Source organism: Macadamia integrifolia, chromosome 10 (genome assembly GCF_013358625.1).
Source record: "Macadamia integrifolia cultivar HAES 741 chromosome 10, SCU_Mint_v3, whole genome shotgun sequence".
In the NCBI taxonomy this organism is placed as follows: domain Eukaryota; kingdom Viridiplantae; phylum Streptophyta; class Magnoliopsida; order Proteales; family Proteaceae; genus Macadamia; species Macadamia integrifolia.
The window spans coordinates 21,290,189-21,305,705 of NC_056566.1; the positions used below are offsets into that span (position 1 = coordinate 21,290,189).

Here is a 15,517-nt window from a genome sequence, read left to right on the forward strand (position 1 = left end):
AATGCTATACAACAGAAATATATGAACTAAAATTTACAAATAATAATAATTTTCCAAAAAATATTGTTGAGACAAACAGCGTAACTAAGGGATACAAACCTAACTACCCAGTATGAGAATTAGTCGATAAAATTATGCAACATATGTTGAACCAAACTCCAGTCCTCTGTTATTATCCAAAATGAAAAAGAAAAAAAAAACTCCATTTTAAGGTCTTACACATAGACAGTGAAAGATATCATCAAAATAGAGTTAGCGGAAGAGGGTTTTTTTTTTTTAATTAATTAGTTTATTATTATTATTATTATTATTATTATTATTTTGTGGGGGTGGGGGATTAAGAGTAAATTAGAGGTGCAACCAGCCAGGCTAGGTCCGATTATCTAAGACTCCAGCCCCAACCTAGATCCCCTTGGCTCAAGTGCTCAACCCAGGCTTAATCCAGCTTGAGGTCAGGCTGGAAAAATTGTAGCCCATTGCCCAGCCGTACCAGGATTGAGCCGGGCAGGGTCGGGTTGGCCCTTACTTTTTTGTTTTGTTTTTTTATTTTTTTTCAGGGTTAAGTAAAGCCAAGGTAGCCCTGGCGATATGTATGATATATAGAGCCAGACTAGGTTCAAACTTAGGTCTGGCTTGATCCTACCTCAGGCCTGAAAATTTCAACCCAAGCCCTATCGATCTCAAGGCAGATTGGGTAGCTCGGGCTTGCCAATCAAACCTTGCACCCCTATGTTGGGATGTCTAATGGACCAGAAGTAGCTAAAGTGGGGCCATCAAGTTGATGACTTAAACAAGTATGGATCCTATCTGATACCAAAGTTATTGTTCAATAGAGATGAAGAGGAAAATCTAACATGTAACACATGACTTCAAAGGCATTGCCTTTAAAACTCAATACTTGCAATGTTGAAAGAAGAATCAAATAAGGGAAGTTAACAAAGTATCTGAGACTCTGGAAGCAAGCTGTGCCAAAAAACACAAATTTGAGAAGCATGCCTTTCCACTGGTTTTCAATAAAATTTTCAATGGAACTGATTAATCTTTAATTGATAAAATGGAAAGAAAGACTGCAACAGAATGTTTCATTTATCTACATAAGAAAATAAGATGTTTTCTCGAGCAATGACATATAGCAAATTTATTATAAAAGGAGGTAAAGAATCAATCAAAGCCAAGTCTTAGATGATATCTTGTATTAAGAACTTGAATTATGTGTGAACTCAAAGCTAAAGACCTCATTGACACTAACTATAGTTCCTTAATTCTTAAACCACCCCTTCCCCTTCTCCCAAACAGAGGGAGTAAATAAAAAAATAAAAATTCCAATTTAATCACTCCCTAAATCTATTCCTTGTTTGGGATTAATTTTCTGCTTGGATCAATTCAAAGGCTTCCAAGTAGAAAGATGGATTATACATAATCCTCAGTACCTTTTCTTGATCATAGCCTGGAAGTATAACTCCTTAGCTAGCAATTATGTGAGGAAACTAATCTGATTGGATTAAATGAAAATTACACAACATTTCCAAGCTTAATGTTCTTGTAGCAGAGTATATGGAAAAGTCACAGACAAAAGTGCATTAAACAATAAAAATAAAATAACTATAATCAAATAAACAGAGTCATCACCAAGCTCCACTCTTACCACTTTCAGCTTACAATTCATAGACCTGTTTGCCAGTGAACTTGACCTCTATAGGACTCACATTCTTCCCAATGGATCGGTAGTTCACACCGACTCCTTCGCGGCCTGGGTTAACCTTCTCAGGGTAGACTCCATCCTTGGGGTGAAGATACTGAACCTCACCATTAGGGAAGACCCTGTAGAATTGATACTTGATCTTGTACTTGGACCTCAGCCTAGTCCCAAGTGCCAAACACTGTTCCTTCCTTGCCAATTTAAGCAGGTTGGGACCTTCCCTCATTATAGCTGCACCTCCAGTGGGCATCTCAAAAATCTGTTCCTTGGGAGATTCCCATGTGATGACGTAGAATTCCTCCTCTTGGGCTTTGCGCAATAACCCACCTGTGCTGCCACCAAAGATTGGGGAGGGAGTGTTTGGGTCCAATGAAGGTGGGGTGAAGCCTACTGGGGCTTCCTTAGTTCCAGTCTTCTCCTCTGCAGCTGCGGCTCTGATGGTTCTCTGTGACACAGAGAGATTGACAGGCCTGGGAATAGCAAAGGAGAAGGATGAGGATGGCTTCCAGGGAATAAGGGCACGGTTGCCAGAATTTGGAGTAGAGAGGGTTGGGGTGAACAGTGATGCTTGGGTTGCCATGGCCATTGAATGGTTGCAGGGAAAAGTGGCTGTAGCTGCTGTTACTTGTGGGATTGGGGATCACAGAGCCAAAGGTTGCTAGGTTGGTGGTGGGCTTTGGATATGTAGATTCGGATAAGGTCATATGTGTTGGACCAATGAGGATGCTTGATTTTGATTTGAATTCTCATCCACATTATCTAAATCTCTTTTTTCTTTATTTTGGTCTAATGATAAAGTCCCCATGGGGGTATTTATGTAAATAAACGTAGGCACCTCTTGAGATCCTGATCAGACGGTAGTAAGCTGGTAAACTGTGCTTAACAAATCTTCATCCTTGCCGAAATTTGTTTTCTGTAAAGTTTATATGAAGAAAATAATTGACTAATTGTGTACCTGGGGGTTTCAAATTTCATCCTGAGCGGTTCGAACAAAACCAAAATGGACCAGATAAAGGCAAACCAAGCGCTTAATGGTTCGGTTTTAGTTTGGGGTTTCAGAAAAAAAAAAAAAAAAAAAACTGAACCGAAAAACACTGATAAACGCCGATAAACTGAAATCAAACCTGATTGCAACTAAACCAATTCAAAACCGAACCGACTGTTAACACCCTTATTCGTACAAGAAGAAAATACTGTTTAAGACCTACCAATGCCTCATTGAATTGTCATATTATAAAAATGGAGAAACAAATGGCTATTGTGCCAGATAAATCTTTCAACTATTTAAACCTAAAAAGAAATAACCAAACCCTCTCTCGCTTTTGGACATCTAATGATACTAGTGGATTTTTTAGTGACATTATGTCTGTAAAAAACGTTTCGAGTAACAAATTTATCAAACACCAAAAAATCCGTTAAGACTCCATTTGATTAAAAGTCGAGTGAGATACAATTTTCCTTGGCAAAGTCAAAATGAGAAAAGAAAGAACTTTTCAATGGCCCGTTTGAGGAGTGAAAGAATTTGTTCTATCCTTCAACTCTTCAAAACAAAGTGGGTGTGGGGGATGAACTTTTTGTTAGAAGAAAAAAATTGTGTAGAATACTCACTGAATCAAGTGAAAACAGAAACAAAGCCACTGGCAGAGTCATTCCTACCCTCACATTTCAAATCTTAAGGGTTTCCAATTCCTAGGATCCTGTGAGTGAGCCTCACAGTCCAATCACACATCAGGATAAAAACAATTATGCACCCCCTTTTTATTTTAAAGCATTCCAATGCCCAAGATCCTGTATGACATGTTCAGATAGGGCTATGAGCTAACTGTGAGATCATTTTGGTGAGGTAAGTAAAACCCAAGGGAAAAATTGTCAATTTGTTTCTCAGAAAGTATCCATCCTACAAAAACAGAATTAATTCATTTCTAATGCACCAAAATGGGCAATATCGAATATCGTTTGAGACATACCAGACGGTAAAACCGTATTGTAAAATCATAATAACTGATAATGTACATAGTAACTAGTCCTTGTTTTATAACTAGCTCTGCTCTTATGCAGGCATCAGCCGCAATCTCTCCTCAGAGGCCTGATTGCTCAGAAGTGCATTTTCTTCTGCTAGTAGTGACTGCAAATCACTGCCATTTGCTAAGCTATTGAACTCAACTGCCTTAGATGGCATAGCAGGATACCTTCGCTGAGCAAAAGTCATCAATCTCTTTACGGACTGGAGGTATTTACGTGTTGTCTCATCATTCATGATGTGAGCCACACTATTCGTGTAAATCTTCTCACGGGCTGAACGCTCATGGATACCAACCATAGTCACACCAATAGGCCAAGGTGCATTTCCGATGGCCAATTTGATATACTGGTCCATTGCAGCTAAGTAGTCTCGCTTCATACAGCATTCAACCATCACCAACATTGCTTGACGGATATCATCTGGAAGAACCTGCAATGGCAGTCGATACATCAGCAGCAGATGAGAGCACAGAGTAATTTCACCTCAGTACCACAATTGGAAGTCAGTATGGAAGATAAAAGAATTCTCAAACAAAAAAATCACAGGGAGAAACAAAGAAAGGATATCAAGGAAAAATTTTGTAGAACTAGAGATTGTAGTTATGGTGGAGTCTGGATAAATTGCTATTTCCTTTCTTTTTTCCGTTGGGGAAAGATGTTTTATTGTCAAATAGCAGTTTTTCTGTAGCACTCTATTTCTGTTTTATTTGACAACCAAAAAACAAGTAAACAGGAAATTTTTGAAAAACACAAAAAGTTGCTTCGGAAAAATGGAAACCTGGTTTCTCTCTCTTTCTCAACCTCTCAGTTTGTTCGGTGTATGTGGAGGTAGGAGTGTTTTATAAGTTTATGTCCTTGTGAACGCATCTGCCTTTTTGGAGATTGCACATAGTTATTTAAACCCTAAGTACCTAAACTTTGTCCCCTGCACTCCCCGAATTTGACGCATTTATTCTCTTTTTTCCCCTATTGTTTTTGGCGTGCCCCCATTTTTTCTCTAAGAACACAATGAAACCGATTGTTCAAGTTTTCTTAATTTCGACATCTCCTTTGATTTTTAATGCAATGTTCTCCATTTCCAAGCATTTGCAGTTTTGCAGTGTTCTAACATTTTTCTTCTATATTGGGCGCTATGTAGTCTGAAAAAAATATAAATTCCGTCAGATTGGTATATAAGGCTAAAAGCCACTTTGTGTGTGAGCAAAAAAAGAAACACTGTTTTCATTTTGCAGGAGAAAAAAAGGGAAACAACTTGAAACATATTGAACTGGACCTCAGTCATAAACTATAACAGTTATTGGGGACCACAAATCCCAGTATCAAAGTTTATTTTTGTTTGAACAAGTATCATGGTCTCACTCTAGAAAAGTGACTCCTTCCCACCCAACCCCCCCCCCCCCCAACTACACAAGCCATAGATGCACTAGCAAGTGGCACAGGCAGTCATTTACAGGATCATCAATAATCCCATTTGTTGTAAATGATTGATTACCAATGGTCAGTAGGATGGCGTCATGTGCAGCAAAGCAAATTTCCATACAAAACAAATGAGCACACAGGCAAAGCCCATTAGGTTGGGCAGCTAGAGATCTCTATCTTGAAAGGGAAGACAAAAACCACACTGCAGGTTGACAAGCTTCAGCTGTACACATACTCATCTTTAAAGGGTATAAGAGCCCAGAAGGAAGTCAAATATCCACAAAAATCAATATAAATGACACAGGGCAATATTTGTTCTTTTAATCTAATCTTTAGTTTCTTCTATTGAGGATAATGATTGAGCTGTTGTCTGCTAAAGAAAATATCCAAACAGAAAAGAATACACAATGAAACAGGACAATAAGGTAACATTCACCTATAATAATTAAGTTAGCAGAAATCCTACTAGAATAATGTTTCCCACAGGAAGAAAGTGGTTTATAATGATCAAGTCAGCTACTAAAACCATCCATATTCCGGGTCTCTGTCAAGAGTTGAGTTACCAAAACCATCCATATTCTGGGTCTGTCACTCAGTAATTTTGTTATTCTATATCGTAAGATCTGCGATAGACAAGAACATGGGTAGATGAAGAAAAAGTGCACAAACTCATTATCAATTGTCAAGTGTGGAGCCCCAATTACTATAGTGGCCAGAAAGTTTTCATTAAGAACAAAATAAAAGTAAATCTTGTAAAACTACAACACTCGGGCTAACATAATTAGTTGTAAACGTCCAGCCACCACATGCATCTTCCATTATTCACGTAGAAAAGAATTACTGATTTAGAACTGAAAATAAACTCTTCATCTACAAGTGAGGTAAAAGGTATACGGAGCTAATTTAACCTGAGTCAGTTTCCCAGCTGAAGTTAAAGGGCTTGAGGCATAATGCTCACATGGCAAACAAATGCTACCACTGTTCCCTGACCAACCAAATAACTTCCTTACATGCAACACCAAACCCAAATTTTATTGTGGACAATCATTAACACTCTTTTGTTCCACCATCCACTGTAATTAGACCATCACAAATCCAAATGAGGCGAGGGAGATTGATTTCACCCATATTAATTAGGAAAAACATAGTCAGGAACCAAACTTGCAAACTTGAAATCCTCTTTTTCTTTGATATATAACCATCGGACAGTCAGAATTGTTAACCACTAGTTTATTTTTCCCCCTTATTCTTTACACAAGATAGTTTCGGTGGCTCTGGACTTTATCCAAAAGCAGTTTAAGATGAATCTCTACTTAGGAGGCACAATTACAAATTTGACACCAATGGCTCATGTTATTCTTTTCACCAGACACCATTATATCCCTCGCTCTAATACCACGGTGAACTCTAGCAAATTCTATCTCCAGATTTGACATAACAGAGGCCTACAGAAGCAATATAATATGGTTGACAGAATTGTCAACCCAACTAGTTTCCATTTGACTTCAGTTCATTGCTCAAAACACTTCGTATTAAATATGAAAACCATACCCAAACTCCTTTAAAGTAAATCACCAGGATTAGGCTCTATGGAACTGATATTGGGGTTGTTTGTTATAGTACTAGACTACAGACGTCTGTGGATCAATTATTATACTTTATAAGGAAATTCACAAGGATTCACAAGCCTTTCCGTTCATATAATACACCAAGACCTCAACTTTATTCTATTGTTTACCAGGAATTATAAATGGTTAAAACTCAATAACAGTTGAAAAAAAAGGGGCTCAACCAGAGAGGATATGCAGTTTTGTAAGGGTAAAAAACGGAGTGAAAGGAAGAAAAGGATCGAGTACCTTCTTCCGGCAAAACTTGAAGAGAGGATGGAGATAGCGAGCGCACTGCTTGAATGTAGCTACCATGCCTTTCCCTTTGGCAGTCCTCTTCTCCGTCTCGGACATGTCGTCAAGCTCCTGTTTCCACTCATTCAAAAGCCTTTTAAAGAAAACAAGGATCTTATCCTCATCACATAAATCCTCGAAATTCGATTTCATCCGCTTCAAATCCTTATCGGCATCAACACCAGAGGAACATCCATCCCCACTCATGTCATCATCACCACCTCCACCGGCATCCCCATCTTCGATGCCATCCTCCTTATTCTTCCGTTTCCGGTCACTCATAAGCCCCGTTTTCTGTCGCTTCCTCAACTCCGCGATGTCCCTTAAGAAGTCGTTCGTCTGACCTTCGGTCATATCACTGTCAACCTCGAAAACACCGGCCTTGAGCGTGAGCTTCAGGCGATCGAGCCGAGAATCATCGTCTTCTCCAAAGAGGGTGATGGGTTGCTTAAGAAAACGGAGGCGGCGGATAACTTCTTGCCTGGGGAGAACAAGTTCATCGATCTTCTGCTCATCGGTGAGTTTTTCTAGGGTTTTGGAGGAAGATGGTAGGTCCGATTTGGAATTAGGGTTTGAGGCGTGGGAGGTGGCGGAGGTGGTGTCAGGAGTGGAGTTTTGTTGTTTCTCGCGGAGGGATTTGGCTTCCAAATCCCGCTTCTCTTCCTCGCGAAGCCTCTGGATCCTCTTCTGCTCGATCTCTGAGCGTTTGAAGACCCTCTTACCTCCCACATCTTGTGCTAAACTCTGTCTCTTCTTCAACAACTCTTTTTTCAGTAGATCCATCTCTTCGATCTCTCCTTTCCTCTCGCCTCTCTCTCTCTCTCTCTCTCTCTCTCTCCAGCAATCTGCGTTTCCGTTTCGAGGTTGGGGTGCTGGACTCCTGGACTCCCGGGAATGAAATCGAAGGAAGGCGGTGGGTATTTTCGTCCAGTTAATAACTTTATCGATTATAAGGACAGAGGGTCGCGACTTTGAGTTGGAGTCAAAGTCGAAGTCGAAGTCGAAGTCGAAGTCGAAGTCGGGATCAGTGTAATGTGTCTTTCCCACGAGGTGCAGATTTTAACAGTTGGATAGTATCAATTGGAGAATATCCAATCTGACGTCCAATGAGTTACATTTTAAGGAAAATTACTTGATTACCCATTTATGGGTTTTTATTTACAAAATTACCCACCAAAAGTTTCAATTAACAAAAATACTCAAAATTAGATTTTCTTCCACAAAATTACCCACTTAAAGTTTAAGTTAACAAAAATACCCAAAATTGAGTTTGGGTTTACAAAACTATCCACACAAAGTTTCAATAATAAAAAAATATATGATTGCATGTGAAAGATGAAGACTCACTATTTTGGGTAGTTTTGTAAATCCAAACCTGATTTTGGGTATTTTTGTTAACTGAAACTTGGGGTGGGTAGTTTTGTAAACCCAAACTCAATTTTATGTATTTTTATTAACTAAAACTTTTTATGGGTAATTTTGTAAAGAAAAACCCAAAAGTGGATAATCATGTAATTTTTCCTACATTTTACAGGGATGAAGTGACCAAAATATCCTCACTACCCGAGACTACCCTTTTAATATTTCCTTCGAACAGAGAGAGGCAAGGGAAAAAGGAGAAAAGGCTACGGAGGAGTGTTGGAAGCGGTAGAGATGACGACCATTCGAAGGTTTTGCTGCAACGATCTTCTTCGATTCGCTTCTGTAAATCTCGATCATCTCACTGAGACTGTGAGCGTTCTCGTCCCTCTTAATTTTTATCTCTCCAATTTTCGATACTAGGATGTTCGATAACGAATTACGAGCTCCTAAAATCGAATCTTTGCAGTTCAATATGTCATTCTACATGACCTACTTGGCAAGGTGGCCTGACTACTTCCATGTTGCTGAAGCTCCTGGGCATCGAATCATGGGATACAGTACGCCCTTCCTTACTCTTTCAACTATCAAAGAAAAAGAAAAGTTATGCTTTATATCATCTTATCTGGGTTTCTCCTTGATTTCTTTTCTCAGTAAAGTTGTGGTATAATCAAATTCACCCGAAAACAGGCTTAAGCCGTTTCCATTTCTGTTGTGAAGTTTTGTTGTATACTATTAATCCATTGTTGGAATTGCAAGGCACCTAGTGATGTTCAAATTTTATAGATGGAGGTCTGGGCAGACAGGAGGAATTTTTAGCGTCTGATTAAAATTATTTGTTTTTCCTTTGGGTTCTCAATACTTCTGTTGTTAACGGTAAATGAAGGGGAGTGATTCCGTTTTTGACTAAACTTAGGTCTAAACCAGGTTTTCCAGTGTTCCTTTGTTGTTTTACATGAGAATAGTGTTTGGGTTATGGGAGTTTTATGTTGGAAGGATTGAGTTGAAATTTGGTAAAATTTTGGGAAATGAAGAGAAATGAGAGGAAATACTTGGAATTTTGCAATGAAACTTTAGGGAATGCTTATGTAAGGATAAACCATATGCATGAATGATTAGATGATGTTAAAAAAAAAAAAAACAAAAAACAAAAACCAAAATGATAGTTTGGTTTCGTTCCTTATTTTGATTGTGTCTTGCATATATATTGTAGCCTTCACCTATGAGTTATTGTGCATATAATTAAAACATTGACCACAGGTGAGTTATTCATCCTAATGTCCATGCATTTGCATGAGCAAACTGAGTGTAACTTGATCAACATTATATGGGCCTAACAAAGCCAATTCAACCTTTTTTTTTTTTTGAGGGGGGGTGGGGGGTGGGGGAGTGGTTATCAATAAAGTTGTGGTTTTAACATATAAGTAAAGATGCTTCAGTTTGCAAAAATTCCAACAAAATTTCATTGTATGATGTTAATCTCATGCAAGCATTCAAACATTGCTCGTATCTAATAGAAAAAATTGATCCAATATGGTAAGTTGTAGGGACTTACCTCTTTTTTGAAGCTTCAATCCAAATGTGTACAATATCCTTGAGTCTCTTTTCAATCTTGTTGTGGCAGCTTAGATGATTGGGGAGAGTTTTGAATCTCTGAAGATTATAACATCTTGTACAAATTTGAAACATTCTGGCAATTTCGATCATTTCAACTCAAAATTTGGTATTTTATATGAAGGAATGTGAAATTTCGATAAGTTATTTCGCCTACTTTGATAAATTATTGTATTCTTTGTATTTTCAATGTGTTATATACCATATTGAGGTCTAGGGAAACCAAAAAATTTCCCAAATTTCTATAGAAATTGTGAACCTTGGGCTGCTTGTTGGTTATCGGTGTCATCGGAAGATACATATTTTTTGCGACCAATACCGATACTAGACCGATGAGGTACTGCCAAAATGGCTATGAACCCTATATTTTTAGGTAAAAAATGGATTTTGATCCCGTATTGAACGGATATGGACCGATACCGGTGATATGCATCGGTATCGGTCAGTATCGGCAGTGAGTGATACTGGTGCCGATACCGTATACTAAAACCATACTGCAGTGTGGTATAGTAGTGGTCATTGTTGAAACTTGTAATTTAGTCTTCCCAACATGCATATACTATGTTTTCTGGAAACTGAACCATATGGTGTGAAGGTTAGAATCATTTTGAAGGTTAGAATCACTGCCATCAGGGTGAGTAGATGTGGACATAATACTTGTTGTTTCCTCCTCCTATAGGTGATTTGGGTTGTAGAACAGGCCATGCTTGGGAGAAAGGAGTCATTTCTTGAGGAGACTCACCAAATTGATGGGCCTAATATATCTCAATGATCTCATGGGCACGCAAAACAATGTCGGTGTCTATACTTTTCACTTCATTGAACTTATCAACTAGTATCTTCTGAGATTGTTGTTGGATTGATATGGCAAACCTAGAGGGGGTGAATTGGCTATTGGTTGACCTTTGAAAATCTTTTTAACTACTTCAAGGTTGGAAAGGGCAATGCGGAAAACTAGAATTATCACACAAAGGAAGACGAGATTTATAGTGGTTCGGTCCACGACCTACATCCACTTTTTAAGAGCTCCTCACTTTTTTTTCTTGGGTGGGGAGGGGGGGAATGAGCTCCTTGCTCTTAGTGCTCCACTAAAATGATTGCTTTCCTAGTGGTGCCAATCAAACCTTACACCGTTGTTTTTGCGGGCTCACAACTAACCCAATCCTTTCTCAGTGGATCAAACCCCTTACACTCTCACGATGTGTTTGTTGAGTTTTACAACTCAATTACCCTCTTGGTAGGATAATTTCAATTAAAAAAAAATTGCAAACCATCACCTTAGGGTAGATATGCAAATACATGTGCTAATTGATTCCAGCAATTTGTAAGCCCTTTATACTAAATGTTTGTGGATAATACTGTTGTTGGGAAGGCAAGAACTCCCATATAAAAGGACAATCCAAAACACTAAAAAAGCTAGCCATTTTTTTTACTGTTGGAGTTCTTGCAGTTGACCTTGAGTACTGGCGGTCGAGTCGAACTTGAGATCCGGTGGTCGACCTCGAGACTTGGAGGTCGACCTTGGACCCCCAAAGCCCAAAACCTCCCGCCACTGGGACTTTCTTTTGCAGGATGGAGGCCAACAACAATAGTCAACCGCAGAAACTGGCGATTGATCCTGAGTACTTCCTCTTTGCATGTATCCATATTTTGATTCCGATTTGGCGTTTTTTCAGGCGGGTGACTTGGCCTTTCATTCTTAATTGCCAGCAGCGTGTTGGGCCTAGAGGGCTTTTGTTGAGGAGAACAAACCAGAAATCTTGGATCATTAGGCCATAGCACATACCACGTTTTTGGAATGAAAAGCGTTCCACATCTTGTTTGCTCAGATGGCATAGGGGGAAGCCTTCTAAGAGTTGTTTTAGATAGGTGGTTTTAGCCAAGGTTCAAGGTATCGGGTTTCAACCGGTGGGGAGACTGAAATTTCTGTCAAAATTTGGGAAATTTCGAGGAAACCAGGGAATTTTTCCCGGTTTCGACCCCAAAATGTGTTTTTTGCCTATTTTTTGTGTACGTCATATTTTAGACATTTCTCACACATTCACATAATTAGTTTCATGGAAAAAAACCTAAAGTCATACTTGTGGGGTGAACCAAAGTTTGGTAATGTACGTTGAATCGTTAACTGAAAGTCTGAAACTATGCTACATAAGTACATAGTCTACATTAAATGTAGTTTGTAATCTACATAATACATAATGTGAAGGATCCAAAATAAATAATAATATTACATAATTGTGAGTTATCTCTCAACACTCAATACTCAAAAGTCAATTCCAAGTAGAGTGTCTTGGCCTTTCCAGTCCACAAGCTTCATACCACTGTAAATGTTGTAGCCACTCCTCTGAATGCACTACATATGAGTCCCATGACATTTTTTGGGCCCAATCGTTTTGGTAGTCCATCACTACCCATCTATAAGATGCATCAACATTAGCTAGGTATCCCAGCCTAGGGAATGGCTCAATCACAGTGAGAGGATGTGGATGTGTGATGTAGGAGTTTCCTAGGTGACTAGGTCTCCTACAATATTAACTAACTAGGTAGGGTCAACTCAAGGGGCTTAGGTATAGAGGACAAAAAGAAGCTCAGCAAACAAGATTAAGCATGCAAGATAAAATGAGACTACTAAACAAAGTAGCCAAAAGCAATAATAATCTAGACAGAAAATCACATAAATTCTTACTTAAGTTTCAAGTGGGGATACGGGGAAGGGAACAAACGACATACGAATGTTAGGTTCAACACAAATCAATCTAGACACCCAAATTAGATATGCAAACAATCAATGTCCTCTAGCAACCAACTAAAATAGAAAATCAGCAGGGTTTCTTTTGGAGATATAACAATGACGAAACGATTTAAAACAGCGGGTAAAAATATAGGCATAGACAAAGGGCAAAGGCTGATTTCAATGTTAATGGGTTGCAATATATAATAGGGATTGATGGAGGTGGGGAGGGTTTAGTTTAATGTTTTACCATGTTGCTGTCCAGATCTGAGGAGAAGAGAAGAAATCAAGGTCCTCCAAAAATAAAGAGATGCAGTCCACCTTTAGTTGATGAAGACAAGTCCAGATGGTTGTGCAGAGATCCTCAGTATTGTCGATGTAGCTTGGAGAATGATGTTGGGGCTCTTAGCAACTCACGGACAGCAGGTACAGCCAGCTGTCACCCATTCTTTGGAAGGAGATCAGCCACAACAGTCCAACATTAAAAGAAAAAAATAGGGCAGCAGCAGTTCAGTCCTCAAAGAATAGAAAAACAGCAGCAGAAAAAGAATGGAAAAAGAGAGGGAGGCGGGACAAGAGAGAAGAGAGAAGAGTGGAGAGAGAAGAGAGAACTGAGAGAGAGAGAGAGAGAGAGATGGCGTGAAACAGTGAGGCCGAGAGTGAGAGATGAGAGGAGGGAGAGAGGAGAGAAAGAGAAATCGTGGGGGAGGGATTTGGGGCTGTTTTGCCTTCAATATTCTTCATTAATTGAAAATAAACAATGGCCAATGGCCTTACACTTAAATAGAATAAACTTCCAAAAATAAAAAGATACTTAGAAACTCAATTGCATGAAATAAAAAACTACCTAATAGATCAATATAAAGAAATCCTAGTTTCCTAATTGTGTAAGACAATCAAATATCACTAGATTTAAAGCAAAGTACTAGAATCAAATAAGATTTGGTGGGAATCCACAAAATCTTCTAAAGATCTTCTAAAATCTGGATCGAGCTTGGGGCCCACAAGATCTTCTAAAATCTTCTGAGATCTTCTAAAATCTGGATCGAGCTTGGGCCCACAAGATCTTCTTCTTTCTATTCTTCCAGCCACAAAGATGGCTGCTTCTTCTTCTTCTTGCGCCTGTACACTTTGATGTTCCCATCAATGTGGCACACAAGGTTGGATGGATACACAAAGATATTGTTGACAAAAGATGACCCACCACCTGAGCTACCCTCCTATCCAAATGAAGTAGAAGATCCACCATACTGTCCATACCCACCACCATATCCAAATAAACCGGTGTTCTTGAAGGATAGCAAACAAGGTTTGGGGAAGATGTGATTTACCATTTTGGTCTCAGCTCCCTTCCTTTGGTAGATTTGCTATGAATGTGCAAGATTCAAGCTTAGAATGAAGAGTAAATGACACAATGGCAAAATCATAAGTGTTTTCCCAAGTTTCCCACTTCATAGAGAAGAAAAAAAAGGGGGAGAGGATCGAAATTTTGAAATAAGAAGGCTTCGTTTCCCATTTAAGAAGGTTTTATATAAAGGTTGACCCATTGGTCCACTAAAAAATTCCCACCATTTCGAGGGAAATTCCCACATTTCGGTCGAAATGTGGGAAATTTCGATGGTATCGGTGGAAACCTTGAACCATGGTTTTAGCCGCTCCATTCTTAGATATATTGGCCATGTGATACATTCAACCATTACTCCTACTTAGACATTTTTACATTTTAGTACTTTGGACCTACCAAACGACGAGAATCTTACAGCTTAGGATTACAAAGATTACAACAAAATTAATAGCGAATCCTAAGATTAAAAGCCTAAGTGAATCCAAATCTTCAACTTGAGTGCTTGACATTTTGGCTTCTTCGTCACTTCAGCTTGTATGGTTGATCTCCAAAAGATGTGATCTTCCATTCAGTTGAGTTGGAGATGTGCCGATGATGCTCTTGCTCGGTGTCTCATTTCAGCTTGTTTGGCTTGATGCTTTGATACTTGGGAATGGCAACCTGAATGATGCTTACTGACTTGAACACTTAGGATATCCAACAAATCGTTACACAATTAAGTTCATTCTTTTTCATCAATCACACGCATGTTAGTAGTCACCAAAAGGGAATATTCCAACAATTTATCTTTATATTGAAAATTTTAGCTCTAATTTTTGTCTGGTGCTGGATCTTAGTTTGGTAAAATTTACTTTCACTTTGATTCTTCTTGGCATTTGTTAGTTTTAGTCACATTTAGAGTCATTTTAAGTGTAACCTTAAAATCCTTAACTGAACATAGATCTTGTTTCTGTCACACTTTCTTTTGGGGTTTATTTCTAGGTTCAAAATTTATCATCCTGCTTGCTTTCAGTGCTCGTAGAGAGGTTTTTGTTACTTTTTTAACTAACTGAAGATCTCACATATCCAATGGATAAGATAATTGTAGTAAGAGACTGCAAGATATTGAAATTGACTGAAATTAGCCATCTACTCATGTGAAGTCTAGTTAAAGAAACCACTCTGGCTCTGGGATAAATGTCTATGTAAAGGTCTCTTTCACTGAAATCTACAAAATACTGTTGCTACTATGCTGCTGTTTGGAGTGCCATTCAGATTGCTTGATTGATTGATGCTTTGGTGATCCATGGAGATTTGTTGATGTGATTGCAGTAGAATCAATGGAGAACTCATTCTTTAATCTATTTCTCTCTAATTTTGTTTTTCTATAAAATTGGTGCTTTCACATTTGCAGAACCTTAGCACTCACCATAAAATTCGCCTTCATT

At 38.7% G+C, this 15,517-nt stretch overlaps 3 protein-coding genes across 4 annotated transcripts in view; 1 reads left to right on the forward strand and 2 right to left on the reverse strand.

The window, feature by feature from the left end:
• Window positions 1-1,479: 1,479 nt before the first annotated feature.
• Window positions 1,480-2,364, reverse strand: LOC122091708 (photosystem I reaction center subunit II, chloroplastic). The gene has a single exon (XM_042661791.1). The coding sequence runs from the start codon at window positions 2,283-2,285 to the stop codon at window positions 1,656-1,658; it is 630 nt and encodes a 209-aa protein (XP_042517725.1). The 5' UTR covers window positions 2,286-2,364; the 3' UTR covers window positions 1,480-1,655.
• A 1,230-nt stretch (window positions 2,365-3,594) lies between these two features.
• On the reverse strand, window positions 3,595-7,957 carry LOC122091705 (pre-mRNA-splicing factor 18). The gene is made up of 2 exons (XM_042661783.1): window positions 6,997-7,957; window positions 3,595-4,151 (listed from the first exon to the last, which is right to left on the reverse strand). The coding sequence occupies exons 1-2, from the start codon at window positions 7,822-7,824 to the stop codon at window positions 3,750-3,752; spliced, it is 1,230 nt and encodes a 409-aa protein (XP_042517717.1). The 5' UTR covers window positions 7,825-7,957; the 3' UTR covers window positions 3,595-3,749.
• A 655-nt stretch (window positions 7,958-8,612) lies between these two features.
• The window catches only part of LOC122091896 (N-terminal acetyltransferase B complex catalytic subunit NAA20), a 10,662-nt gene continuing 3,757 nt past the window's right edge, over window positions 8,613-15,517 (forward strand). The window contains exons 1-2 of one of the 2 annotated variants that reach the window (XM_042662135.1): window positions 8,613-8,772; window positions 8,870-8,960. In XM_042662135.1, the coding sequence (XP_042518069.1) occupies window positions 8,695-8,772; window positions 8,870-8,960 (169 nt within the window). In that variant the 5' untranslated portion in view covers window positions 8,613-8,694. Of the gene's footprint in view, window positions 8,773-8,869; window positions 8,961-13,830; window positions 14,055-15,517 lie in introns of those variants that run through there. The other variant, XM_042662134.1, reaches the window with a different exon arrangement.

Excerpts from the sequence above, each read along its gene's own strand:
- LOC122091705 (XM_042661783.1), bottom strand. The coding sequence starts at position 7,824 with ATGGATCTACTGAAAAAAGAGTTGTTGAAGAAGAGACAGAGTTTAGCA. Across the intron at positions 4,152-6,996 it reads TCAAGTTTTGCCGGAAGAAG|GTTCTTCCAGATGATATCCG; the intron begins GTACTCGATCCT and ends CTGCCATTGCAG.
- LOC122091708 (XM_042661791.1), bottom strand. The coding sequence starts at position 2,285 with ATGGCCATGGCAACCCAAGCATCACTGTTCACCCCAACCCTCTCTACT.